The 27035-nt window shown below is 38.4% G+C and overlaps 1 protein-coding gene and 1 long non-coding RNA gene across 5 annotated transcripts in view; one reads left to right on the top strand and one right to left on the bottom strand.

Annotated features, from left to right (window-relative positions):
• LOC115900421 lies at window positions 1–19007 on the top strand. Its single transcript, XR_004060091.1, has 3 exons — window positions 1–191; window positions 10883–11031; window positions 18873–19007. It is a non-coding gene; the product is annotated as an uncharacterized LOC115900421 (long non-coding RNA).
• The window catches only part of ANK3 (ankyrin 3), a 707809-nt gene that overhangs the window by 23461 nt on the left and 657313 nt on the right, over window positions 1–27035 (bottom strand). For 2 of the 4 annotated variants that reach the window (XM_010364953.2, XM_010364951.2), the window contains 6 exons: window positions 18087–18161; window positions 14023–14154; window positions 12986–13129; window positions 9666–9974; window positions 9308–9398; window positions 5385–5763 (listed from right to left, as the gene is read on the bottom strand). In XM_010364953.2, coding sequence (XP_010363255.1) covers window positions 5385–5763; window positions 9308–9398; window positions 9666–9974; window positions 12986–13129; window positions 14023–14154; window positions 18087–18161 — 1130 coding nt within the window. Of the gene's footprint in view, window positions 1–897; window positions 985–3413; window positions 3465–5384; window positions 5764–9307; window positions 9975–12985; window positions 13130–14022; window positions 14155–18086; window positions 18162–18788; window positions 26616–27035 lie in introns of all 4 variants that reach the window. The other 2 variants (XM_030941096.1, XM_010364950.2) reach the window with 2 other exon arrangements.

The raw sequence follows: 27035 nt of genomic DNA on the forward strand, positions 1-27035 counted from the left end.
CTCTTCCTTTCTAGGGCAGTAACCAAGAAGCCTCAAATTATTTGGATCATATTCAAAAGGCTGTGCATTGAAAATGGCTTTCTAGTTCTCTGAACTCAATTATTCTAACCCTAAGAAAGATCTAATGACGAAGTAATGAAGACAAGTGGCAGACTGCAAGAAGCATTCTGTGGAATCTTACTGTGCAAAAGGTAAATGGTTCAACAGACCTTTGTGAAGGAAAGAAAGAATATTTATTAATGGTGTTTTCAATTGTGCCATAATAGGGAGGAATTCTATTTTCCATTTTTTAAATTGACTCCTATTCTTAAAAATACAGCTTGATTTTTTTTTCTTGTGTGTTAGTAAAGTTAAACACCTATTTCAGATTTTTTTGTTTTACTTGACTTGCATTTTGTCACATATATCCATGCCAGGGTATAACCTCAACTTCTCAGTCACTGATTGCTTATGAAGAACCGGTTTTAATTTAATTCTTAAGGCAGTAGGAATTTGAGACTGAGAAGGAAGCCTTTTAATTCTTTCATTCTTTCTTCTTTATCTTGCCTCATACCTTATTACAGTTTCAAAGGTTTCAGTTGAACATTTGATATGAACTACTGTGTCATCAAGACAGAATCTTTGGTTATTCACATAACACTTCTTCAAGGAAAGCAGGATACAAATGCCAAGAATTCTCAAATAAAACTACAGCCACCACATGTCAAATAGGCCTATACAGAATACCATGCAACATGGCTTTTTTTTTCTTTTTGGTTGTTGTTTTTACAAGCTTTCAAGGGTGCAAAAAATTTACACAAAGCCATTTCATTATCAAGCATGCTGAAATTTCAAAACCACAAGGAAGGAGTTTCTAATAGTACAGCAATGCCACATAATGATCCAGCTACAGGATACCTTTATAATCAAACGCCGGCGAATAACTCGGGTAGTGACTCTCCGTTCTTCCTCTGAGCTTGAATCATTCTCACTGTCTTTCAAGTCCTGATAAATGCATTTTTAGTATAATTTTACCATCACACTTAAAATAAAAGACATTCTGAGAAGGGAAATCAAGAAAGAATTACATTTACTTGATTTTTTTTTTTTTTTTTTTTTTGCCAACTAAAGAAAATCATGAGGTATATTTGTGAGAGTCTTTAAAAAAATTTAAGTGGAAGAAAAATTTTGGCCATGATTCTAAGTGAAATTACTCTGTGCATGTGTGTGTGTATGTGTACAGGTAAAGATCAAGGTAGTTATAAGTTATTAAAAAATAATTATGGAGCCTTTTTGGCATCAGAAACTACAATTAATCATTCATATTTCTTTTAAAACTAGTTTAAAATCTATATTCATCTGCCATGAATGTTTATACCTTTGTAATTTGGGCCACATTTCATTTGATCTACAGAAAGAGGCATAATTTGGAATTTTAGGAAATTTTGGTCAAATTTGACAACCTTATCAAAAGCTATTTTGAACTTTATTAAAAAGCAAATAATCTAGCTGGGCGTGGTGCCTCACACCTGTAATTCCAGCACTTTGGGAGGCTAGGGCAGGTCGATCACTTGAGGTCAGGAGTTCGAGACCAGCATAGTCAACATGGTGAAACCCTGTCTCTACTAAAATACAAAAACTATCTGGGCGTGGTGGTGCGCACCTGTAAGCCCAGCTCCTCAGGAGGCTGAGGCAGGAAAATTGCTTGAACATGGGAGGTGGAGGTTGCAGTGAGCTGAAATCGCATCACTGCAGTCCAGCCTGGGCAATAGGGCAAGACTCCGTCTCAACAACAACAAAAAGTAAAGAATTTTTATTAGCATATCTTAGCACATATATTAAGAGATTAATATCAGCGTAATTAGTACCTAACACATAACAGGTGCTGAGAAAGAATTTATTCAAATGAATAAAGGAATAAATGTGTAAAAGCTTGAAATCTTTTTTTAAAGAACTGATTTGAAATTAGAATATAGGCCGGGCGTGGTGGCTCAAGCCTGTAATCCCAGCACTTTGGGAGGCCGAGATGGGCAGATCACGAGGTCAGGAGATCGAGACCATCCTGGCTAACACAGTGAAACCCCATCTCTACTAAAAAATACAAAAAACTAGCCGGGCGAGGTGGTGGGCACCTGTAGTCCCAGCTACTCGGGAGACTGAGGCAGGACAATGGCGTAAACCCGGGAGGCGGAGCTTGCAGTGAGCTGAGATCTGGCCACTGCACTCCAGCCTGGGCGACAGAGCCAGACTCCATCTCAAAAAAAAAAAAAAAAAAAAAAAAAAAGAAATTAGAATATACAATAGAATACTTCACAGACAAGAATATAGTTACTGCACAAAATATTAATTTTTAGGCAAGAAAGGTAGGAATCTGGAAAAACTACCAACGGGAAAATAGTTCATAATTTGAAGGAGAAAATATCTTTAGCTTTCACTTAGATGCCATGGGGAAGAGTATTTACTGAGTGGTTATATTTCTAAATTTTAATGGTGGAACTATGAAAATAATTCTCGTACTTTATCTTTGAAGTTAATTCATTACCTCAAATCTAATAGTCCCAGAGACAGAACATAATTAACGTATACTGGAAAAATGAATTCCAGTATTTGTTTAAAAAAAGTGGAAATAAAATTGGTATAGGAGGTACAGGTGTTAGATAAAATGCTTTATGAAATGTTAGTTGAATAGATATTAAACTAGGCCATTTTTTTCATCAACAGTAAACCTGACAACTTGACAAGTATTTTAAAATGTTAAACAGTTAATATCAGCCTTGACTTTATAGGCAATTCACCTCAACAAACCACCCCACCGAACAATACTGTTTTAAAAGGAAATCGTAGCCACTATGCTTACAAGGAATAAGAACTTGAACGAAGTTTGCTATTATTATTTTAAAGTTTTCAGTAAAGGACAGTACATTTAGGAGACTTAGAATGATCTAAGTATTGTGGAAGGAAGCTTTGCAAAGGCTCAAGAAGGCAGAAAGAGGCAAAAGGAATCTGTGTTGATGAAGGAAAAGAATCGTTAGTCAGTGTTCTGGGATCAATGGGTTGGATGAGGCAAAAGGGAAAACTGAATGTGAATTATCTGTACATGGAATCTTAAGTTGAGGAAAGGTTTTCACTTGGGTGAATTCAAAAGTAGAACAACATCTATGTGATAGCATAATCCTACAAAAAGCCATGTGAGGCCACCCCCTTACATAAAGAAAAAGTGGCCATTTGGTCATTGTTTCAGTTTCCACTTTTTCCCTGGAATCTCTGCTAACCTTAAAGTGAAAATGGAAGAAGAATCTCAGACTCAGGATTCCTTTTAGTGAATTATGTAGGAATTGGTGAAGGGGAAAACAAGGAAACCAAATGGAATTTTCTCAGTACTCCTTTGCCATGGGTCGCTGCATGGAAACAGGTGGAAAATAGCAGAATTTTACCTTATAACAGCAGGCAGTCATCCGTGTAAGAGCCGCACCCAGACTTTTGACCTGATTTTTTAGGGGATAAAAAGGGGTCTGTTTTCTGAGATCATACATCAGATGACCTAGTTGGTTGCTATTATACTATGGTATAGCCACAAACGACACATCCTAAACATCTTTGGATTTTTTGTGAGGTCAGGTTCATGTCTCCTAAAAGCTTTAATTCCATTATGGAATTTTTAGGTCATGAAGTCTTTATGCATTAGAAAGGACTTGAAACCAATACCAGAGGTACAAACTCATTTACAAGAAATCTTGAACATGTTTTCTAACGGTAAATTATTTTCCATTACTGACAAACTCGGCTGAGTTTCCACTCAGGGTTTAAAACTTAATTTTCAACCGTCTTTATGCCAATGGCCAATATGATTTTCCAGTGGCCCATACGTATGCATATGTACACACACAGCGGTGTTTATATGTATTTGTATAGTAATTTGCCTTTAGAACTTTAACAGGCTTTTGCAGAATAAATATTCACAGGAAAAATACCACTATGTTGTTGCTTCTCTCTATATTTTGTGGGATCATTTTAAAAGGAAACTTATCCAAAACTCACACCACTTAAATATACTAAGAGTCAAGTCAAAGACAGAAATCAATATTCAAAACCACACTTGTCAGGACGGAGTTAAAGAAAGGCCTGAAAAAGACTTAAAAGAGCTTAAAACTAAAAAAAAAAAAAAATTAATAAAAATTTGGTGAAGGCAGTTATTAAATGAGCTGGAGATTATTTTAGGATATCATTTAAGCAACTGATTACCACCCCAAATCTTATATCAAAGCAACTAACAGGGAAAAAATAGATGATCTGGAACTACACTTCCTCTTACTCTCCCTTCTAACAAGCCTGAAAATAGTCAAACATTGTCTGCAGAAGAGAAAAGGAAAGGATATGATTAATGATAAGCTGAGAACCAGCTCCTGAGCAATTGAGAGTTTGCTAAAAGTCTTCCTAAACCTCAAATCAATCTTAAACTCATTATTTTAGAAAAGACTTGTTTTTTCCTCCCAAAACACTAAAGTGGGTCTTCAGTGAACTGGATATGTCTCAGCGAAAACTGCAAGTGCTACTATTAATCTCTGTCTATTGCAGAGTTGATGAAGAGACATAAAAATTGAGAGAGTAAAAAGCAGTAAAAAATGTTGGAAACAGAGCTGCTTTTTATTTTCTTATATCCATGTATGAGTCATAATTTCAGTTTAAAACACTTTTAATGTCTAAAAATAGAGTAAACCTCAAAGAAAAAATCTATTAGATGGTACCACAAAAGTACAAAGAACAAGCAAATCTATCACAGTAAGGATTTAAAGTGATTAGAAACACATGTTAAGACAATCATCATCAACTGATGTAAATTATAAAAATTATACTTCTAATTTTAAATTTCTACCTGCTGTCAACTCACTTCATTTTAGGCTTAGAATCTCATCTCTTTAATTTTTAAAACACCCTTTCAGACAACAGACCATATAGAATAGAATTTAGATGGGTCAGATGCTATAGACTGTTTATGCCAAGGAGCCAGAAAGGATCAGAATGATTATCCTCCTCCCATAAGGAAGAACACGGAGTGGGAGTTAGGAGACCTAAATCCCAGATAAAATACTGGGTCTTAAACTAGTTACTTAACGTCTCTCTGGTTCTTGTCCCTCCTAAAAATGGCTAAACAGATACTTATTCCCTTTTACTGTACAATGAATGAAGGTATAATCAAATGGCATACATTTTACTCAGAATTTTTTTTTATGTATGTGTTTAACTCAGTACTTTCTTTACCTCCACCATTAGTGCTACAATTTCACACATTTATAATTTAGAAATTGTAAAAAACCTTGGGCCCCGGGCTACAAGATTAATCCAAAGAAGTAAAGCATCAATACTTTCCATTTCAATGACTGCTACTGTATGACCAGATGACATACCTTTTGCTCAGACCCACTGGACCCCTCTTCTTCATGGAGGTTAAGCCTTGGCTTGCCATCTGCTGGAGAAGTCCTACTCATCTTTTTCATACTGACAGGCACACAGGGTTTAGTGTCTTCTATTATAAGCTTGCTGGTTTCTTCTAGAGATTTCTGATACGCTGCTAGTGGTGATGCTGGTTCTTCAACATGACCAGATCCATGTATTTTTGGTTTCAGAGTTTCCTTGGTACTCTGTTTTCCCACATCATTTTGGGATTCTGGAAAGTAAGATTTTGTCTTTGCTTCTGGAGTGATTTCTGTATGGCTTCCATTTGCTTCAAATTTTCCAGCTTCTCCTTTGAGATATGAGGTAATGGAATCTCTACACTGGTCAGGGCTGCAAAAGAAAATTTGCGAATTTACAATGGCAACATATGCCTGAATATAGGTTTCAGAAACTAAAGTTTTAAGAATTGTGTCTTTTGACTACTTCTGAAGGCATAAAATAGAAAAGTTTGAAAAGTGTGGCCACTGGATTTAAAATGTAGCTGGGTGCAGTGGCTCGTGCCTGTAATTCCAGCAGCTTGGGAGGCTGAGGCAGGCAGATCACCTGAAATCAGGAGTTTAAGACCAGCCTGGCCAACATGGCGAAATCCCATGTCTACTAAAAATACTAAAATTAGCCAGACATGGTGACACACGCCTGTAATCCCAGCTACTCGGGGGGCTGAGGCAGGAGAATTGCTTGAACCCAGGAGGTGGAGGTTGCAGTGAGCTGAGATTGTGCCACTGCACTCCAGCCTGGGTGACAGAGTGAGACTCTATCTCGAAATAAATAAATAAAATTTAAGGGGCTCTCATGGGTGAGGTGTCAGGAGGAGCTACACAGCTTCTAGACATCCCCCATATCTCAGTTGCCAAATTGCCTAGCTATGCTCTCATCTAAATATACAAATTGCAGTTCTATAGCTACTTGAATTATATCATCTTGATGAGTGATCCTGAGAGGCTCATGGACATACCTAGAGTTCCAAGCCCACCAATCGTAAAGGAGAAGATATTTCAGAATGCTTTTCTATCATCAGTAAAAAATAACCTGCTGGTCGGACTCATGGTTCTTGCCTATATTCCCAGCACTTTGGGAGGCTGAGGCAGAAGGATCCCTTGAGCCCAGGAATTTGAGTTCGGCCTGGGTGATGTGGTAAAACCATGTCTCTACCAAAAAACTACAAAAATTAGTGGGCACAGTGGTGCACGCCTGTAGTCCCAGCTACTCGGGAGGCTGAGGTGGGAGGATCACTTGAGCCTGGGAGGCAGAGGTTGCAGTGAGCAAAGATTGAGCCACTGTACAAAAAATTGCGCTGTCTCCAAAAAAGAACAAAACACATTCCTGTGGTCAAGACTGTGGTATTCCCCCAAGAACCCCAAATTCCAATTCTTTGTATATGTTTTCAGTCATGAATCCTGTCGTTACTTTTCCAACTCTAATACTTTTACTTGAATCTCATTTTTCTCTCCTCTTGACCTCTGCTAATCTCACTAGTGAGGTGAGTGTTGCACACTCTTTTCTACCTACTGAGAGAACTGTTTTTCCCTTAGCTATTAAAACTCTTTCCTTTCCAATGCTTTCTTTTAAATTGACTTCTAAGTTTTCTACAAGTTTCAGTAGAGACTATTTTTCACTTTTTTTGTAGCTTGTGTATTATTTTTAGCATGTTGGCTTATTACCGCTAGAAGACAATAACTAGTACAATGCTTTATATGTATAATATATACTTATATATCTGTGTGTATTCTTTTAAATCAGATTCTGATTATCTGAACATACTTATTTTTAAAAGACATCTATAGCACACTCTATTCTTTATGTGTAAGGATAAATAATCCAAGCATACTGTGAAGGTCTTGTAACATACAGCTTTATTTGACTTTGGTTTAATTTTCTACTCCCCAGTCCACATTGCTTACGTATGTTCTCCTACCCTACATATTCTGAAAACAGGAGCAAAGTCACTGGCATTTTCCTCCTTTTGTGGAACCAGGGGATTCACTAGTGTTTTTTTCTATATAACTCACTGGCAGAGCCTACATAAAACAAGGAATTTCAGCTGGTTTAATAATAATGAACACCTTTCCTATTTTTATTCCCTGATATGTAACTATAAATTGTGTGGCTATATCTGAACATCAAAATAAGTACTATTTGTCATCTTCTTTGCAATTGTCTCTTTTGTAGGCTGTAGAGAGAATTAATTTTTCAAAAGTAGTTTTGTAACTCCCTCTTTGGGAATTTTTACTGAGCAAGAAGCTTATTAATGACATAAAAATATAAAATATGGTTATGAAATAATGTAAGTAATGATTTGAGTCCAACTTGTGTCCAACTTAAGTTTATCACTAGCTGTCACTGAAGTAAAATATGTTTTAGTCTAATGTGTATGTAAATAAAAATAATGCCTAGTGCTACTGAGAAATTACTATTTGTGTCAGTCATTTGGTAGACATACATCCTCTCTCTTTCTTTTTTTTGAGAAGCTCCGCCTCCCGGGTTCACGCCATTCTCCTGCCTCAGCCTCCCGAGTAGCTGGGACTACATGCGCCGGCCACGTCGCCCGGCTAGTTTTTTGTATTTTTTTTTTTTTTTTTTTTTTTAGTAGAGACGGGGTTTCAACGTGTTAGCCAGGATGGTCTCGATCTCCTGACCTCGTGATCCGCCCGTCTCGGCCTCCCAAAGTGCTGGGATTACAGGCTTGAGCCACCGCGCCTGGCCCATCCTCTCTCTTTCTATATATAAATCTTTTTAAGGAAGGTAGTAGTATTCTTATATTTAAAGATAATTAGAGTGACATTCTTAGAGCTTAGACATTCATCCCAAATCACAAAGTACATTCCTAATGGTGGTGGGATTTGAACCTATGTCTCAGATTCTAGACTCTCACCTTTCTAGAGCAAGGCCAGTATAAGAATTAACCAGATTCATGACCAGGAAATTATTCTGAGTAAAGACAAATATTCATCGTGGCAATATTATTTGGTATAAACAACTGTGTATCTTTCAAATTATGAAAAACAGAACTTGTGGAAAAATAGAAGGATATGTAAAATCAGTTTTTCCTAGTATGGTAGGAGAATGGATGGCTTTTCTTTTTGCTTCTCTGTACTTTTTACTTTAAGACATTTAAGAAATCATGCATAGAAGAAAATCCACCAAAATGTTATTGGTAGATGATGTGGTGTATTGATTTGTTTAATCTGCATTTTAAGTTTTAATAATGAGCATATTTATGTTTGCAGTTAGGAAAAAAACAGTAATGTTTATATTTCTCAACAACATGGACTTTCATTCATTATTATTCTTATTTTTTTGAGACAGAGTCTCACTCTGTTGCCCAGGCTGGAGCGCAGTGTTGTGATCTCTACTCACTGCAACCTCCACCTCGTGACTTCAAGCAATTCTCTTGCCTCAGCCTCCTGAGTAGCTGGGATTACAGGTGCGTGCCACCACACACGCTAATTTTTGTATTTTTAGTAGAGATGAGGTTTCACCATGTTGGCCAGGCTGGTCTCGAACTCCTGACCTCAGGTGATCTGCCCACCTCATTATTTTAAATGAACAAGAATTACTGGCTATATGAAAAGAATCATACAAGTAACAAAGTAGAAAATAATAGTATTCTAAAGTAAAGATGACATATAAATCTTGGGCATGTATGTAATTTTTCTTGCATTTTATTTCAGCCTCTCACTAGTTTTGAGAATTAAATTTAAATTTAAATTCACTTTCCTTTCCAGATTAGCATAATGAACTGGTCTTTAAAGCAGGTTTTATCCCAGAACTAGAATGGTAATTTAGAAGAAGTCACTGCTAAAAAGCATGTATTTAAGATAAATTATTAACAAGTAACCTGTGTTTCACTTTCCTTTTTTTGAAACAGCCATACCTGTCATCCAGTCGATCTAGTAACCCACCAGTTACTCTTCGAGCTTGAGCGGGAGCCTCTAGGTTTCCACTTGATGTCTCATTCTGCCAACCTGTAATTGAAGACATTTCCAGTTCTGCTTGCTGAACACGCTTAAGAATAGCCTGTACTTTTTCTTCTGTCATCTCCTCAGACTCTACTCCTTCTTCAAGTTGAATGTCCTCAAATAGAGATTTGAGTTTCTCTTCCGTCATCTCCTCATCAGGACCAGATTTTCCTTTCTCCTGCTGTTCAGAGCTTACTCCTAGTTTTCTAGGCTCTGCTGGTTTAACATCTTTTGGGGACCCAGCCAAATTTCCAAGGTATTGAGGATACTCACTCAGACATACATTCTCCAACTGGCTCTCATCTACATCCACTGCTTCAGGCATTTCTGTTAAAGGCACTGAGTCTTCCAGTTTGCTGTCTTCTAAGGAAGTGTCTTCTGCAGTTACGACTGGAGGTCCATCTGCGGAATGCTCTATGTTCCCCTGGGAAGGCACTAGCCCATCACTCAGTCTACTGGGGGTTCTAAGGGGAGATTCTATGCTAGAGATATCACTAAAATAATCATCTTGCTGGAAAGGGGTAGGTGGTGTGTAGTGCAACCCTGTGGGGGTTTCCAGTTCCACTTGAAGGGAAGGATAACCTATGGAAGACAGTACATTTGGACTGACTGGAATGAATTAGAATACATCAAACAAAAACACATGGAATGACTAAAATTATATCAGGCATGAAAATGTATGATGAATTACAGATTAATGTCGATAAATTTATCGGTTTAGTTCAATTAAATGTAACACAATGAAATAAAAAGCCTAGTGCAAACTCCAATAAAATAGAATACTAATTAAGCTATCATTTGTTTCTGTTTTAGAAATTATGATACAATAAGTAAATATGCACACTAATCCAGAGTATGCAGACTAATCCAATATAAAGTTAGTGGTCATTATATGAGATACTTATTATCATCTTTCTATATTTAGCATGCAAAGTTCATACTGTGGTGGACTGAATACAGCAAGCCACAAGAAACCAATTTTTGTAATTAATTATCTGCAACTTATTTTAAGAACTGTACACATGAGCAATGCAACCTAGTTCTTCTTTCACATGAAATTATAGCACAGAAAAATGGATTTAATCTTTGGAAAGAAATGATTATTAGATTTTAGAGCAGTGTCACTGGGAAAAAAATTTTAAAAGATGTTAAGAAAAGGATTGAAAACACAGACCAAGTTTAAAAGACTCCATGTAGTTCTAGGGTGTTGTACAAAAACAGGTATGACCAAGATGAAAGGGTTGTGGAGTACATGACGGTCTTGGTGAAGTTGGTGGTAGGGTCCACTCAGAACCACGAATCAAATAAAGAGAAATGATACACAACAGAGATAGCAGGAAAACCATTTGCAAGGAGCACTCTGAATATTCACGACAATGCTATGAAACACAGAGTTGATTAAGCAGCCTACGCAAAAGGGGAGAGGGGAGCTAATCCCTTGTTTTAAACACTGCTGCATGGACTATGGAAGCATTTTTCTGCCTTTGCAGAGAGAAAAGTCAACAATGGTCTGGTCATGGTGAGGAAAGGAAGTTTCGTAAAAGTTCAACGAAGAGGAGAGACAGGAAAAAAGCAACCAAGCACAGTTTCTGAATTGTTGGTCTACAAAATGAAAGTCTAATTTTTCCATCAGTCCAAGGTAAATACCGACTTAGCTGCTGTTGTAAACTCAAATTGCTATAGGTAAGTGAACATTTTTCAGTTATGGTCATCTATAAACCAGATGCTTGTTGAACAGCTGGCTAAGACTAGCTGAGGTTTATAATCTGCCTTAGTGAAATTACTTCATATACATGTTTCTAAATTTCCCTAAGAAATTTTGAACAAGGAATTTAAAAATATTAAGATATAGCAACAAAAAGCCCTTTCATTTTTGACTATATTTTAAGGATATTCCAATTTTAAAATGTTCAAATTAAATAAAGCTTTCAACACTACTTCTGTTGTGTTCTGATGATCATTTTTATTACAGTTACTTAAAAAATATTTTTCCCAATAAAGAATATAAGAAGCTTGTATAAACTATAACTTATCAATAATTTAAAATTTGATAAGAGGATCTATATTATCTAGTGCAAAAAGCATGTGGTTACTAATATATGGCCTTGCATGTAAGACAAGGCCTCAAAGGGAGCATTTTTCCAAGGTGCTATGGTCTTTATAAACTTAAAAAGAACCACTTTTTACTTCATTACCTATTGTGTTTGTTACATGGATAACAAGTATGCTTTAAATCTTTTGTTGACTTAAACTTTTTTTTTTTTTTTAAGAGACAGACTGTGCTCAGCCAGACTTAAACTTTTTAATAAGCAGAAACTTTCTAAGATTTTTGAGATATTTTTCCACAAAATATATGCAGAATTCGAAGTTAATTAGAAGTTAGTGACTCTTGTTAGTCTAACTTTGCCAGTTTAAAAATGGAATAGTAGAAAAATATCCTTAGCTCCTATTCCTGCCTCCATACCATCATCAAATTTTCTACTCAAAATTCATTATAGAGGCTAGGTGGGGTGGCTTATGCCTGTAATTCCAGCACTTTGAGAGGCAGAGGCGGGTGGACCACTTGAGGTCATGAGTTCGAGACCAGCCTGGCAAACATGGTGACACCTCATCTCTACTAAAAATACAAAAAATTAGCCCGGCATGGTGGCGCATGCCTGTAATCCCAGCTACTCAGGAGGCTGAGACAGGAGAATGGCTTGAAGCCAGGAGGCAGAGGTTGCAGTGAGCTGAGATCGTGCCATTGCACTCCAGCCTAAGAGATAGATAGAGCGAGACTTCGTCTCAAAAACAAAATAAAAATTCCTTGTAGGAATAAATTTTCATTTGTGAACGTAAGACGGGACTATTTTGAAAAATATAGGAAGCTATTTATCATGTTTTTCTTAATATTTCGGTGAAAAAAGCACCAATTTACATAATGAGGAAAAAAATGACAAGATTTTTATATAAATAAAGCTAATGTGAAAGAGGAATTATTATTAGTAACATCTATGCCGATTGAATTAGAAATTGCACTGCCTTTGAGATCAAGTAGTTTTTCCAAAGAATAAATGGCAGCATATTCATGAAGTTAAAATAACAATGCTAAATAACTAAAGCACTTACTTGAATGATACATTAAATTTTTTCAGTGCACATTTAAATACTTGGTGCCACAACAGTAAATTGCCATTTTACCTTACAATTTGTACACTATATGCTTACACTTTACTCAATACCTTGCTTATCTGATAAAAATGGCTCATCATTTGTTTTACCTATATATGAATAAAAGAGGTAACTAGTTTGGGGGTTAAAAATTAAAAGTGACAAAAGATATTTAACTTTTGAAATATTAGAAATACCAACTCTTTCAGATACCTTAGGTGTTCATACTTCATGATTTCTATTGTATATAAACAGAGGTATTTACGAAGTTTGCTCTGATATCAGAGTGTTTATTTGCAGACTCTGGCAGAGAAAATGCTGTGAAAATGAGAAACTAAGTCAAGCAAATCACAGTTTAGTTGCTTTTAAGTGACTGCCTTGTCTGACTGCACTTTCAAATTTTATCAAATTATTAAATAAATATGAACACTAAATTCAATTACCATCAACAGGGTCATGGAAAACATTGTTCTCATCTGCAAAACTTCTGGTGCCTGAAATATTTCCATAATCAAATATTGGTCCTTCTAGCAGTGTCACTATATCTATTCGATTAATTTTTGTCAAGACCGAAGTTAAGGCATCAGCTGAAAAGGAGAAAAAAAAGGTTGAAAACTCAATTAAATTATGTTCTTTCAGTCAGCACAGTATCTACACAAAGGCATGGCTTTTGCAGCCCTGTTGACATTTTAGCTCCTTCTTACTCCATCTCTGCAATCTCCCTATCCAGAGGACTCAGAATGCTCACTGCTACAGGGAAGGTGTCAGAGACTCAATCACTTTGTAAAGCTGTGTTCCACTGGAACAGTGCCTTAAAATAGCTAGATTCCTTTTGGTTATAAGGGGATCTAATAAAGCTAAAGTTTCCTTTCCTCTTAGAATGCCAAAATAGGTCACCCTCATATTTGGTACTTAGCATTTTAATGACTTTCTGAGGTCAAGTTGACACAGGCAAACCCGCAATAATTTATTCCACATTGTTGTGGGTTGGCACTTGCCAAAATATAGGACTACCACCCAATCCCACCAGCCAGCAAAACCAAACCCAACAACAGTAGAGCCAATCAAGCTGAGTAAAACTATTTGCTCCCCTAATATGACCCTATTGTCCCTCTCTGCACATCGGCCTCCAACCATAGTGGTAACTTCAGAGTGTTTCTGATCACTGTGTCCCATGATTTAACAACTAAAATTATTTTTTGCACTTTTAATGGTCACAGAGAGAATGACAGGTCAAATGCGAAAAATTCCCTGCTACTTGCTTTCCAAAAAACTTCTGAGGAATAGAAGTTTAGACTGTTAACACTAAATTAAACAAGTATAACATCAAAAGACTTGCTATTACCTCATGATCACTTATTTTTCTATATTAAAGATTACAGAAAATTAGAATAATACTTGAATGAACCTAACAGTTGGCTTATCTAAAATATTACATTTATGCAGTTTTGAAAGTTAAAATAATATAATTTCGGCATACTTGTGGCATTTTTTCCGTCTCTGGTAACCCATTTTTTTAATAACATGAAGCTTTGAGAAATTAAAGAATTTGGGTTTTCCACACGTATTTGATTGATTTCATCCACTGAAAAATTCAGTTCCCTTGCCAGTTCTGTAGAAAAGAAAGAGAGTTACTAAGATTGCATATTCTACTTTTATCACACGTTTCATAAAAGTAATTCTCAATTGCCACAAAAAGAAAAGGGAATTTTATAGTCAAGCTCAAGTACAGCCTCAGACATTAATTTTTATATACTTGGTTTCATAGCAAAGTAGTGACCATACGCAGGCTGTGACTTAACTCTCCTTAGGTAATGACTTATAATCAGATTTTTTTTTTTTTAAAGACCATCTTATAAAGATTTTTAGACTTAGGCTGGGCACAGTGGACCATACCTATAATCCCAGCACTTTGGGAGGCTGAGGCAGGTGGATTGCTTGCACCCGAGTTTGAGACCAGCCTGGGCAACATGGCAAAACCCCCATCTCCACACACACACAACAACAACAAAAATGCAAAAATTAGCCAGGTGCAGTGGCACATGCCTGTGGTCCCAGCTACTCAGGAGGCTGAGTTGGATCACTTGAGCCCAGGAGGCAGCGGATGCAGTGAGCTGAGACTGGGCCACTGCACTTCAGCCTGGACAATAGAGCGAGACCCTATCTAAAAAAATAAAAAAGATTTTTGGAATTTGCTAAGAGGATGTTGCATGATTCTTTTAACTCAGCCAAATTCTCTACAATCTGAGCAAATTACAAGATACGTAGAGGTATACAATTCATGTATATGGCACAAGAGATGCTGACAGGGTTTGTGCTAAGCAATCTTCATGAAGATATCTTTTACTCACATAATATTCCACCCTCTATGCCTTCAAGTTTCATAAACTCCACACAGGAGGTTATATGATGACTCCAGGCCAGATCATCTTATATGATATGAAGCTACTGAGTAAAAAAATAAAAGGGAGACAGCTTTCTGTCCATCTACTTGTATATACTCATATATACTCATATTCAATCTTGTAAATTGCAGACTGTCGTTGGAAAGATACATATGATCTCAGTATTAGTGGCTGCCTTGGAAGAGGGAAACTTAGGACTCAGAGAAGGGAAGGAGACTTAGTTCCCACTGAATTTTTTTATATTAAAACAATTTATCAAGTGTGTGTTACCTTAAATGATAACAAAAAGTAAGAAATGGGCAAAAATGATCCCATGGAAAAGGAATTGGTCAAGACTCTATCCCCCTTACAAAATACTTCCAGCAATTTTGCAAAATGCATTCAGAGACTCAAAAAAGTCCATTATCTTTTGACCAAGTGATTCACATTTAGAAATTTACCCTGACAATATATGAGTTGTATACAATGATTTATATACATGAATGTTCATTGAAAACAATCCGCATGTTGAACAAAAGGATAAGAGTTAATTTAAGGCAGTGGATTGCAAACAACTGTTGTGATCATGGCCTACAGTTAGAAATACATTATATATCATGGTGTTTACATAAATAAAATCAGATCTCCACAGAGCAAAATTAGCCTTAATACACGTAATACACAGTCATTTTCTTTTATATAATATTCCATTTAAAAACAAAAACAAAGCATGAACTGATTTCACGTGTCATTGAAGCATTGTGAACCACAATTGGAAAACCACCATCATAAGGTACATCTATTGGATATTTTTTTATGCATTAAAACCAAGATCAGAAAATATTGAATTTTGTAGAAAGACACAGTTACAAATAAGCAGATTACATTGTATGTATAACATTATAAAAAGTTCTTATTTTAAAAAAAGCACATAAGATGTTAATAGTGGTTTCGAGGGACAGATGTAAATTTTGTTCTCTTAAATGCTTAATATTCTTAATAATTATCATTGAGCATACAGTAATTCTAATTAGAGAAGTTAATTATTTTTAGTTCTTCATCTCTGTGTCTTAAGAGACAATACTCCTACTGCCCAATAAGCCTTCATGACAAAACTCTATCCATTGTCTAGAGACTTAATAAAGAGCAAAGACACTGACACTAGGAATTTTAGGTTTATGGCTTTTTGTCTGGCTACTATGCCATATCTCCAAAAATTTATTCTGACTGTATCTGCTTAAGGAAAATAACAGTTCTAGGCATATAATAATGCAAAACAAACATTTGCTCCAGTATATTTTCAGATTACAATGTCCAATGTTAAAATATAAATTTGGTATTAGTAAATATTTATACATAATAAATTACCATTAACTCTCAACTGCCTACAAAACATTACTCAGACCACCGATCTTTTCAGAACTCCACTCAGCTCCCAGCCATTAGCAGTATACCTGAGAGCAGAGACTAGGTTGATGAAGAGAGGAGGGTTTGATACGGGGTAGTGGTGGTGGGGGTGGACGGGGACTGAAGGCATTCAAAGGAAAAAACAATTAGATGAAATTGCTTCCTATTATCTAGTTTCATAGTCTCCAATTAAATAGAGATAACTATATGGAATGTATGTTGCTAATGGTATGCAAGATGAATTTAGATGTGATGATAATGAATATTTATTATTTGGCCATGCATTAAAAAATAACCCATAAAACTTAAAATTTCTGATTCATGTGAGGTAGGATTTTAAGGGTCCTGTTAAGCTCAGAATTACAATGCAGAATTGTCCAATTTGTCCAATTGATACGAAATCTCATTATCTTTTATTTTATTTTGTTTTACTGAGATGGAGTCTCGCTCTGTTACCCAGTCTGGAGTGCAGTGGTGTGATCTCAGCTCACTGCAGCCTCTGCCTCCCGGGTTCAAACGATTCTCCTGTCTCAGCCTTCCAAGTAGCCAGGACGAAAGGCATGCACCGCCACACCTGGCTAATTTTTGTATTTTTAGTAGAGACAGTGTTTCGCCATATTGGGTAGGCTAGTCCTGATCTTAAGTGATCTGCCTGCTTTGGTCTCCCACAGTGCTGGGATTACAGGCATGAATTTCATAGACTTCAACTTTTGTGAATTAAATGTATTTATTTACATACTTATATTTTAAAAATCACATAAAAATTTTTTTTTTTTTTTTTTTTTTTTTTTTTTTTTTTTTTTTTTTTTTTTTTTGAGACGGAGTCTCGCTCTATTGCCCAGGCTGGAGTGCAGTGGCCAGATCTCAGCTCACTGCAAGCTCCGCCTCCCAGGTTCACGCCATTCTCCTGCCTCAGCCTCCTGAGTAGCTGGGACTACAGGCGCCCACCACCTCGCCCGGCTAGTTTTTTGTATTTTTTAGTAGAGACGGGGTTTCACCGTGTTAGCCAGGATGGTCTCGATCTCCTGACCTCGTGATCCACCCGTCTCGGCCTCACAAAGTGCTGGGATTACAGGCTTGAGCCACCGCGCCCGGCCTAAAAAATTTTTAATTCAAAATTTAAACTGTCATTGTTTTCTTGTTTACATAGATAATGTAAATAATCCTTTCCCATTATCAGAGTAATATAAGATTTTTCTTTTAAATAAATTTTTGAGCATAAAAGTGAGTTTACTTAAAGAAGAGTATCAGGTAAATAGAGTTTTATGTGTATATATCATAAAAACTGTGAAGAGGACTTCACAGTGAATGACTAAAATTTGTGCAACCTAGGCATGGGTTAATTGAACTGTTGCCTAGAAAGCTGCTCTAAGTACATAAACCATGTGAAAGAAGTTTGATTAATTAAGTCATAGGCCTTAGCTGTGTTTTCTTTTGTGCTACAAGATAAATTTGCTATTCAGTAAAAGGTTATCCTATACTACAGAAGTGACATTGTGAAGAAAATGCTTAAATTTAAGGTAAAATAAATTTAAATTTCTATTTCTTAGTGCATATGCATAGAAAAGGCTTTGGAAAAACACAGTATACAAGGTACAATCAGTATTTATCTCTGGGTAGATAAAACTGGTGATAAAGATGTTTTTTACTAGTTGCTTGTTTCTATTTTTAAAATATCTATATTGAACTGCTTGTGAGTAAGACAAAGAAATGAAGAAACTAATTTGTTTCATTCAGCAGTGTATACACTTACCTGTCCAACTAAGTCCCAGGTGATCGGCTACTATTGCCATCCTGATATCTGTCCGTTCACATGGACTCTGTGGACCTACGATTTACAATTTCTTAATTAAAATAATCATCAAGAAAGATACGATACTGGAAAATTGCTTTTAGCAGTATGCAGATTTTACAGAGAGACTAATGCTAACATTGTACACTTAAATGTGTCCTAGTCACCTACATGAACACTTCTTTGCACATGGCTCACTTGTTTTTCACCTGCATCAGGCCAAATGTCAGACTACATGGATGCTCAATGTAATGGGATTGAACATGCTGACAAGCTAGCTAGTTTACAACAGTTACAGAAGTGTCGTGTTGGTGAAAACACCATGATGGGATTTCAACATCTGTGCTTTTACTTTGACAGAATCATATCCATTAGCACATTAAAAAAAAAAAAAAAGGTTGTTCATCTTGAATGACACCAATATCTTCAGCATGCTTCCCTAGCTGTCTACCGTGTAGTTTGATCAAAAGGCAGAAAGAAGAGTATATACGACAGCACATACGGATGACAATGACATAATGAGAAACTACGGTTAAGTCACTCCACAGGCAATCACAACAGTTCATGCACTAGGGTCTACGAGTTGGAAAGTGTTTACAAACTATGCTCGTTCTCCAGGATGTGAGCAGAGTGCTCGAGAGACCTGACTGCCTTCATTCTCACCAGTCCTTCTACTGCTCCTTTTCTCACTGCCGGCCTTTTCACTCTTTGATTTTAAAGGTGCTGCCTCTGTTTTCTTATCTCTAGCAGACTTCGTTGTAACCGAAGGCTGGCCACCCCGGGAAGTCTCGGAAAACGACGTGTTTCTTGAGGTACTTTCTTCCTCATCGGACAACTCGGACTGCATCTTTTTGTCTTCTTCAGAGAGGCGGTCCACAAGCTTTAAGGTCTCACCACTAATTCCCTTAAAATATTCAATGGAATGTTTACATACTTCCTTGAGCTGACTTTTCCTAACTTTAACTGTGCAGCTGGTGGTGGTGGTGGTGGTGGTGGTGGTGGTGGTGGTTGTGGTGGTGGCAGTGGTGGTGGTGGTGGTGGTAGTGACACAGGTGGATCTTACCTTTACTGGCAACTTGGATGGAAGCTGTTTGGCCTTGCCTTTCTCTGGCTGCCCTTGCTTTTGTGTGGCACATGCTTTTCTAACTGCAACTATGTTATCCCTGTGTGTGTTTTTCACTGGAATTCTGGACTTGGCATCTACACATGAAGAAGTAGTAAGGGCTTTGGTTTTCTCAGATTGACTAACCTGCTTCATTTTACTTGCTTTAGTGTTTGGCATATGGTTCGGTGGGAAGGTATCTTTTGGTGAAGTGGCCTTTACGGGAAGTTTGGATTTTTGCCTAATCCCTATCGATTCCTTTGTTTTTTGCTGTTCTCCAAGAACTTTCTGCTTATCTCTTATACAGTGTCCTTGTAGTACCCCTGTCTTTTTTCCTGATGAGACTTTCACTGGGTTGTCTTTCTCTGTGGTACAAGTGGGTGCAGAATGTTCTGTGAGAACTATATTACTTATAATGTTATCTGTCTGTATAGTGGAAGAATCCAAATTGTTGTTGTTATTAAAGTTATCTTTTTGAAAATCATGTTTTTCATGGGGCCTAATGCCCGTCTGGCTATTGGCTGTATTTGAAATCATTGTTAGAGTTTCATTTTCTAATCCCTGACAACTGGTCATCACCGCTTCTATCTTATCTGTTATTTCTCCAGGGCCTTCTTTCTTCATGGTCATGGTGGATGCAGAAATTCCCATTTTTATAGGCGTGCGCAACTTGGGGTCAACTTTAGAGGTGTTAGTGGCTGCTGCCGATTTCTCCAGGGAGCCACTACTGGATGTGCCTTCCTGACACTCTCCGCTGGTCGGGATGCTGGGGTTAGGTTCCACTGTAGGTGTCTCTACATTTCTCTCTAGATTGGTTTCTACAGTGGTGTCCCCTGACTGTGGCTGTGGTGTGGCAGTGACCATACTTTTATCCCCTTCCCCCTGGTCCCCTGACTTCCCTTCAGAAGTATGCTCACCAATCTGGAAAAATTGGAGCCTCTCTTCAACAAAATCCCTCTTGCTCATGTCAATTGCACCACTGCGAGTCATCTCAAACATTTTTCCTTCATGAAATGGGAAGGGGTTAGGCTCACTAGTTGGGGTACTTTCATCAGTTGGCGTTCTGGCTGGCGTTGTATCAGGGGTTGTTGCTGGAGAGCGGTCTTCTACCGCCAGCCCAAATGGCTTAGTTTCATCTTCCCGTGATTTACTGTCAAAAACTTCATCATCCCCTCGGTTATTGGACCAAGGGTCAAAATCTAGACCTTTGGTAGCTACTGTTTTAAAAGGAGTGGCAAATTCTTCATCTACTTTGTAACTGAAGTAAGTATCAGGAAACACTGATCTGTCAGGATGTCTGCCTTCCAGTGTGAAGAACTGGGCCCCTGACTTCTGATCAGTCTTATCAGGAGTCCTTTCAGATGAAGAACTTTTATAAGGTGGCTTGTCTTCATCTGGTCCCACCTTTCCCTCCTCCTCGATAACTTCGAGTTTACTTTGGCTAAAAGAGCGGTCAGCTGGCTTCAGAATGCCCTCTGTGTTCCAGATATCTTTCTTAATTTCCATGGCTTGACTTGGGAGTTTAGAATCACTCTCTGTCAAGCCATCATCTTCATCTTGAAGGTCATAGCCATCCAGAGAGTCGATCTCTGTGGCATCCGTGTCATGAGAAAACTCTGCTGTGGTGGCAATGGAACACTCTGTGATGGACTGGTCATTGTTCCCATTCTGGGCAGTTTCATTCTGAGGTGAATCAAGGCCAAGGCCAAATTCATTATCTTTTCCAGATCCGTTACTTTCCAGTTCTTTCTGGTTGGAAGCCTTTGCAGCAGAAGCTTTGGATTTTTCTTTTTGTTCGTCGTCCACTTCCTTTAATTTGAAGGTATATTTTTTAACTGGGACTGGCTGATAAATAGATTCGTCATCGCTCGAATCACTGACGTCTGCCCCGGGAGGAACTGGTGAAGGTGGCTGCACTCTAATGACAGGTTCAGCCAGCTGGTATTTGTCATGCTCATCTTGCAGATTGACTTCAATCATGTCAACCTCCTTTTCTGGGAGAAAATTATGCTTCTTATCTGACTCAATCTGGTCCGCATCCAGTGGTGGAGGAGGGGGAAATTCAATATAGGCAACTCTGTTATTTTTGGGTCTTTGGTTAGAGTCTTTGCTCATGTCGTTAGGCATTTCACGCTCGACTGCTGTTTCCTCCCCTGTAGTCTGCTTTAGGGAGGTTGACTTGGCCTGTTCCTCCTCTTCTGACTCCTCAGAAACCTCGGGAATTGGGCTGGGTTTGCCTGGTATATAAGCTATGAGCGAGTCAGGTGTCTTAGATGTAAATTCGTAACTCACTTCCTCTGAACTGGGCGTTTCTGGGGTTAAAGGGCTTTTCCCAGAGCTGTCTAGAAAGGATACTTGCTCTAGAGTATCATCTTCTGGACTACCTTGGGGAGAAGGAGGTTGCTTTTGCTGTCTAGTTGTATAAAAGGTGCCCCTGGTTTCTTGCACTGTCTTACATTCCTGACTTATGATTTTTTTTACACTTCCTTGTTGTATCTCCTTTTCATATTGCTTCCCCACTTGTACAAAACTGACATAAACGGGTAAAGTTTTTATCTCTTTCCCTCCCTCTGTCTGGGCTAGTGGTGCGAGTTTTTCCAATCCATCAATGGGACTGTGGTCGAATACATCACTAGAGGGAGATTCCTTTCCTGGGCTAAACTCTAAAGAATCAGGAGATTTGGTGGGGGAGGTTTCAGTTTCCTCAAGAGGTGGGCATAAACCTACATAACTCTGGTGTTTGGAAACTTTGCTGATTTCTGAATAGGTAACTTTTTCATCTTCTATAGAATTAAAGTGCTGTGTCTCAACTGTCTCTTTACTCATGCTTGACTGGGACAATTTTTGGGATAGTTCATGTTTTGGAAAGGCCGACTGTTCACAAAAACCATCGGGAATGTTAGAAGACAGCATTCTCCTCTCATCAGCAACTCTGACGGGAATGTGTGACATTGCTGAGCTCTCGCTCCTCCTGGAAGGCTGATCAAGCAATCCACCTGGATGGTCCCCTTCTTTCACAACATATTCCCTATATAAGACTTTTTTGGAGGGAGATTTTACAGTCATTTCTTTAATTTCTGAGAGAGAGCCATTTGTTAACAATTTGTGTTCTCTCTCAGTCACAGACATAAATTCATTCTTTTGATCAACACTTTTACTCTCAGGGTGACCAATGTGATTCTCTCTTACATCATGAACAAGTACATGCGAAAGTTTTTCTTTCTGAGACTTATTGTTAGTGGCTCCCGAACTCTCCCATGTTCTAAAGACCTTTTTGTCCCATGGTCCCCTAGTTGCTAAATCTGAGGTTATATGACATGCCAAGTCTTTAGCCTGCTGCTCAGAAAAAGAGTCAGGCACTGCTTTACTTGACATTTCAGTTCTCTGTTTTTTCACATTATCAGAGCCAGAATCATTTACAACAATTTCGTTGCTTTGGGCATGCTCATCTTTGGCTTTTAATACCGTAAAATCTTTTTGCACAGATACACTTTCATCTGGGAGGTCTATGGCCTTCTGCTGTTTTTCTCTAGCAAAAACTTGGTAGACAGGTAGCTTGCTCTCCTGTATTTTTTTAACTGGGATTCTGGACTGGCCATCTGACTTTCTGTCTTCTTGAGACATGTCCTTACTTTTTGCATGTGTGCCTTGTTCAAATTTTAATCTAATGGAACTGAGTTTAGATTGTTTGAGCTGGAATCCAGACTGGGGCCCATCTGGTGCTTTGCTCTGTGAAATACTTCCTTTGGCTTCCACTGTGGACTTGCTGTCCTCAGTCTGTTGGGAGAGAACCATCTTCTCCGGGCTGCTGGGGAGACTGGGTGCCTTCTCCTCGGCCTTGGGGAAGCCTTGTCCATCAGGGCCATGCTGTCTTGCCTTAACCCATTCATCACCGGATGCCAGCAGTTCTGTAAGCAGCACTTTCTCAGGGCTGCTACTGGTAGGGCTTTGAGAAGAATATTCTTTGCCATTTTTAGGGCGTGCCTTTTTCTCTGGGGACTGCAGTTCATCATTGAGCTTTTCAGTTTTGTCACGAAAAAACTGTGACACTTCAGTCAGTTTTTCTTCAGCCTCCTTCACAGTCCTGTCCACCCTATCTTCATAAATCAACTTCTCTCTACCTCTATCTAATCTGTCCTCAGTAAAGCGCATCCACATGGCATGTTTTGGACTACTAACATTGCCAGAATAGTGCAACACTGTCACTTTATCAAAATGCTCATCTTTAGACACTTTACCTACACCATTTTCAGAAACATCTTTATAGATTTTGGAGAGAATTTCTTTTTTGGGGGCAGTGGCTACTTTTTCTCTGGACCGCTTATCAGACCCCTGTAACTCTGAGCTAGGGGGTCCTGCATGGTCTGTAACCGATTCCTCAGTATCAGAATGAGACACATCTAGCTTTTCTGACAGAAGCATTTTCTCAGCAAACCTGTAAGACTCCCCTCTTAGTTCTGACAACTCATCGTCATGGTATTCTATTGAGTGTTGACTCAAAAGCTTCAATGTTTTATAAGAGTCATCAGATATGAGTTGAGCAGAACTAGGGCGGCTATCTTCTTCTTGGGACACAGGAGTGTTTACTCTGGAAGACTCCAGATAAGAAGGCAATGACTCTTCAGCAGTAAGTTCTTCTTCTTCTTGCTGACCCTGTTCCTCTGAACAAGGAAAAGCATCGTGTTTTTCTGGCAGAAAATCTTTTAGGTTAATATCTCCCCGGGATAAGTCTTTCTGATATACATACATTTCTTTTTCTGGATGCTTTTTGGTTTCTCTAATAATGACTTCAGTGGGCTCAGCTTGGTTACCTTTTTCGATGTGGACTTCTATTATACGCTCCAGTTTGGGTTTCATTTGGTTGTCCTTCTCTGCATGCTGGGCTGAGGTTTCAGCAGCAGACTTGTGAACATCTGGAGACACTGCCGACTTATGTTCAAACAGACCTGCCAGTTCTTTGGAAGGATCCCGCCCGGACTGAAAGGCCTTCATGATGTCATGGACTGACATGGTTTCTTCAATTCTTTCAGATGCACCTTCACCGCCTGGTGGAGAATGATAAACCATTCTGGTGGTTGTGGTTATGTGAGTTTCTTCTTTAACACGCATGCCTTTGCTTAAAACCCGATTGTGGTCATCTTCTTCGCTACTGGCTTTCATTTGAAATGCTTTAACTTTTTCTTTAATACTAGAGGTGGTGGGCATTGGTTCCAATTCCATAAAAGTAGGTGAAGGTTTAGGTGACACAGGCTCCTCTGGTTGGGTCTGGGGAACATCCCCAGCTGAGGGCTCATAGCTCCTGATAACATGAACCACTTCAGTTCTTGTTTCTGTAATGACAGGAGGGATGGGAACTTCATGAAAAAGTGGTTTAGGACCAGTGCTTTCAGCGCTTTGTGGGGCTGAAGGTGTCTTTTCACTTCTTGTTTCAAAGCCACTGTCAGACAAGGGACTTTTATCTTGGTCATGTTGAGAAAAGTCATCAGGAGACTCTAAGATAGTATCTGTTCCAAAAAAGGAATCAGCCATTTTACACAATTCTTTCTCAGAGGTGGAAGGCCTCATGGAGGCTGGAGGCATTTTGAGTTTGTGTTCCTGCAAAGCAATTGCTGGTTTTAAAACTCTTTTCTGTCTCTCCTCACCATCCTTCTTTGCGTCTTCAAACTTGTATTTTAAGTTTGTCAGTGAACCACTCCCAATATCATTTGTTAGGTAATCAATAACTTTGGTCAAGTTATAATCCTTTTCGGAGGCGGCTTTTGCTTTTACTTGCACTCTCTCTGGCAGAGATGGAGAATGGCTCGCAGCAGCTTGTTGCCTGGCTTCCCGGATTTCTTCCGAACTAAATTCTATCCAGTCATCTTCGGGAGAGTGTCCTTTGTCACTCTTTGGTGATTTGGGTGATCCTTTATTATCTACACACACATCCTTTTTAAGGATTTCACTAACTTTCACTAAGTCTTCCTTTACTTTCTCTACAATTTTGAAAGGTTCTTCATCATCAATTCTCCCTTCTTTTGGGAGTTCAGGTTGGAATGGCTTCTCCTCAGGCACATCTGTCTGTAGTATTGCGGTCATCCGCATGAGGTCCTCTTTCATTTCAGCCACGTCTTTTAATATCTCCTGACTGGAAGATAAAGAAGATGGTGTAGACAACTTAAGGGCAGAGGGTGCAAGGAACAAAGAGGACTTAACTGGAGATGAAGTTCGATTGAAGTGAGGCTGAGGACGTGTCTCCGTAGTCAATGTTTTAATGGGTGACAGCAAGGCTGCTGCTGATTTTGTAAATGAACTAGAGTCTGGAAGTTTCTTTAATGCTGGTTCTGGCAAAACATTGACTACAGAGTATACTGGCACTGTTATAATTGATGAAGTTACAGATGAGGTAGTTGCAGATATTGACGACCCAAGGGATGTATAGAGTGCACTTGCGGAAGGAGTTCTTAGAGACTGAAAAGCTGATGGTGCTGCAGAAACATAGGACCTGAGTGGGGAAAATGGCATTGCAGTCGTGGTAGAAAACACTTTCTCAACTGTGTCAGTGGCTGCATTGACCACAGAGCTCACAGAGTTTGTAGCTGAAGAAATTTTTTCCTGTAACGTGGCAGTGGCTTTGCATCCATTAATTAAAGTTGAAGATGATGGATATTTTAGAGGGGAAATAGATCCGTTGACTAATGCTACCTCTGCATGTCCAGGCATCTGCTTCACAGGTGATGAGAGAGAAGATGCCATTGTAACTTTGGCTGATGAAATGACATCAACTGCTGATTTAACTGGAGACACCACTGACTTTAAAGGTGAAGATATTAACGGTGCTGCTGATGTAATAATTGACTTAAATGGCAAACTTGAGGAATACATATTAATGTTTGATTTGGGGGAGGCAGGGGGTGTCATAGTAATCGATGACCTCTCCAAAAGAGACCCTGCTGTAGTCACTGGAGAGGTTCGAGAGGAAAACGTAGAATTGGATGCCAGCCCTTTTAAGGGCGTAGCTTCCGTGACTGCGGGAGCTCTAGCCAGGGTACCAGAGGAAACTTGGATATTGTATGGAGATTGTGACACCACAGTTTTTATCGGCGAAGAAATTGTCCGAAAGGATCTAATTGGAGATGCCACGTCACTAATGGATTTAACTGAAGATGTAGTTGACGCGCCTAATGTGGATTTGATTGGAGAAGGAGTCGAAACAGACCATATTGATTTTAACGGAGAAGCTGATGGCGTATTAGAGGAAGAACTTGATAAAGAAGTGAAGCCTGACTTGGCTGGCCCAGGCACTGTAATCGGAGCTGTTGTCCAGGACTGGTATGGTCTTGTAGAAAAGAATGGCTTGTATGAGTAAGTGGTGGGGAGGGATCTTGTTGCTCCTGTACTCCGTTCAACTGTTTCTTAAATTTTAAAATGAAATCAAACACAAAAATCAACAAAAATGGTTGAGAAACAGAGAGACCAGAGAAAAAAATTGGTCAGTAAACTTTGAAATATTACAAAAGCAAGTACAATTGTTTGCATGATTTAGAATGGAAGAGGCAAAAGGAACAATTAAGAGGAAAAATAAATTTCTACAGACATAACTAATCCAAAGTTAAAAAAAAAAACAACGAAATAAAAAAACACAGTAATGTGAAATGAAAGAAAAAGCACATTGCAACCAAAGAGGCAAACAATGAAAAATAGAAAACACGAGGAAAGAATTAATGATGAGAAAAATAACCATAATGGAAAACTGTTCCCTACTTCCTATTGACTTTCTTATGTGTTGGTTTTGAAATATCAGTAGCCGTTCTATTTTGCCTGTATAG

The sequence above is a fragment of the Rhinopithecus roxellana genome, chromosome 11, assembly GCF_007565055.1.
Source record: "Rhinopithecus roxellana isolate Shanxi Qingling chromosome 11, ASM756505v1, whole genome shotgun sequence".
NCBI classification, from domain to species: Eukaryota; Metazoa; Chordata; class Mammalia; order Primates; family Cercopithecidae; genus Rhinopithecus; species Rhinopithecus roxellana.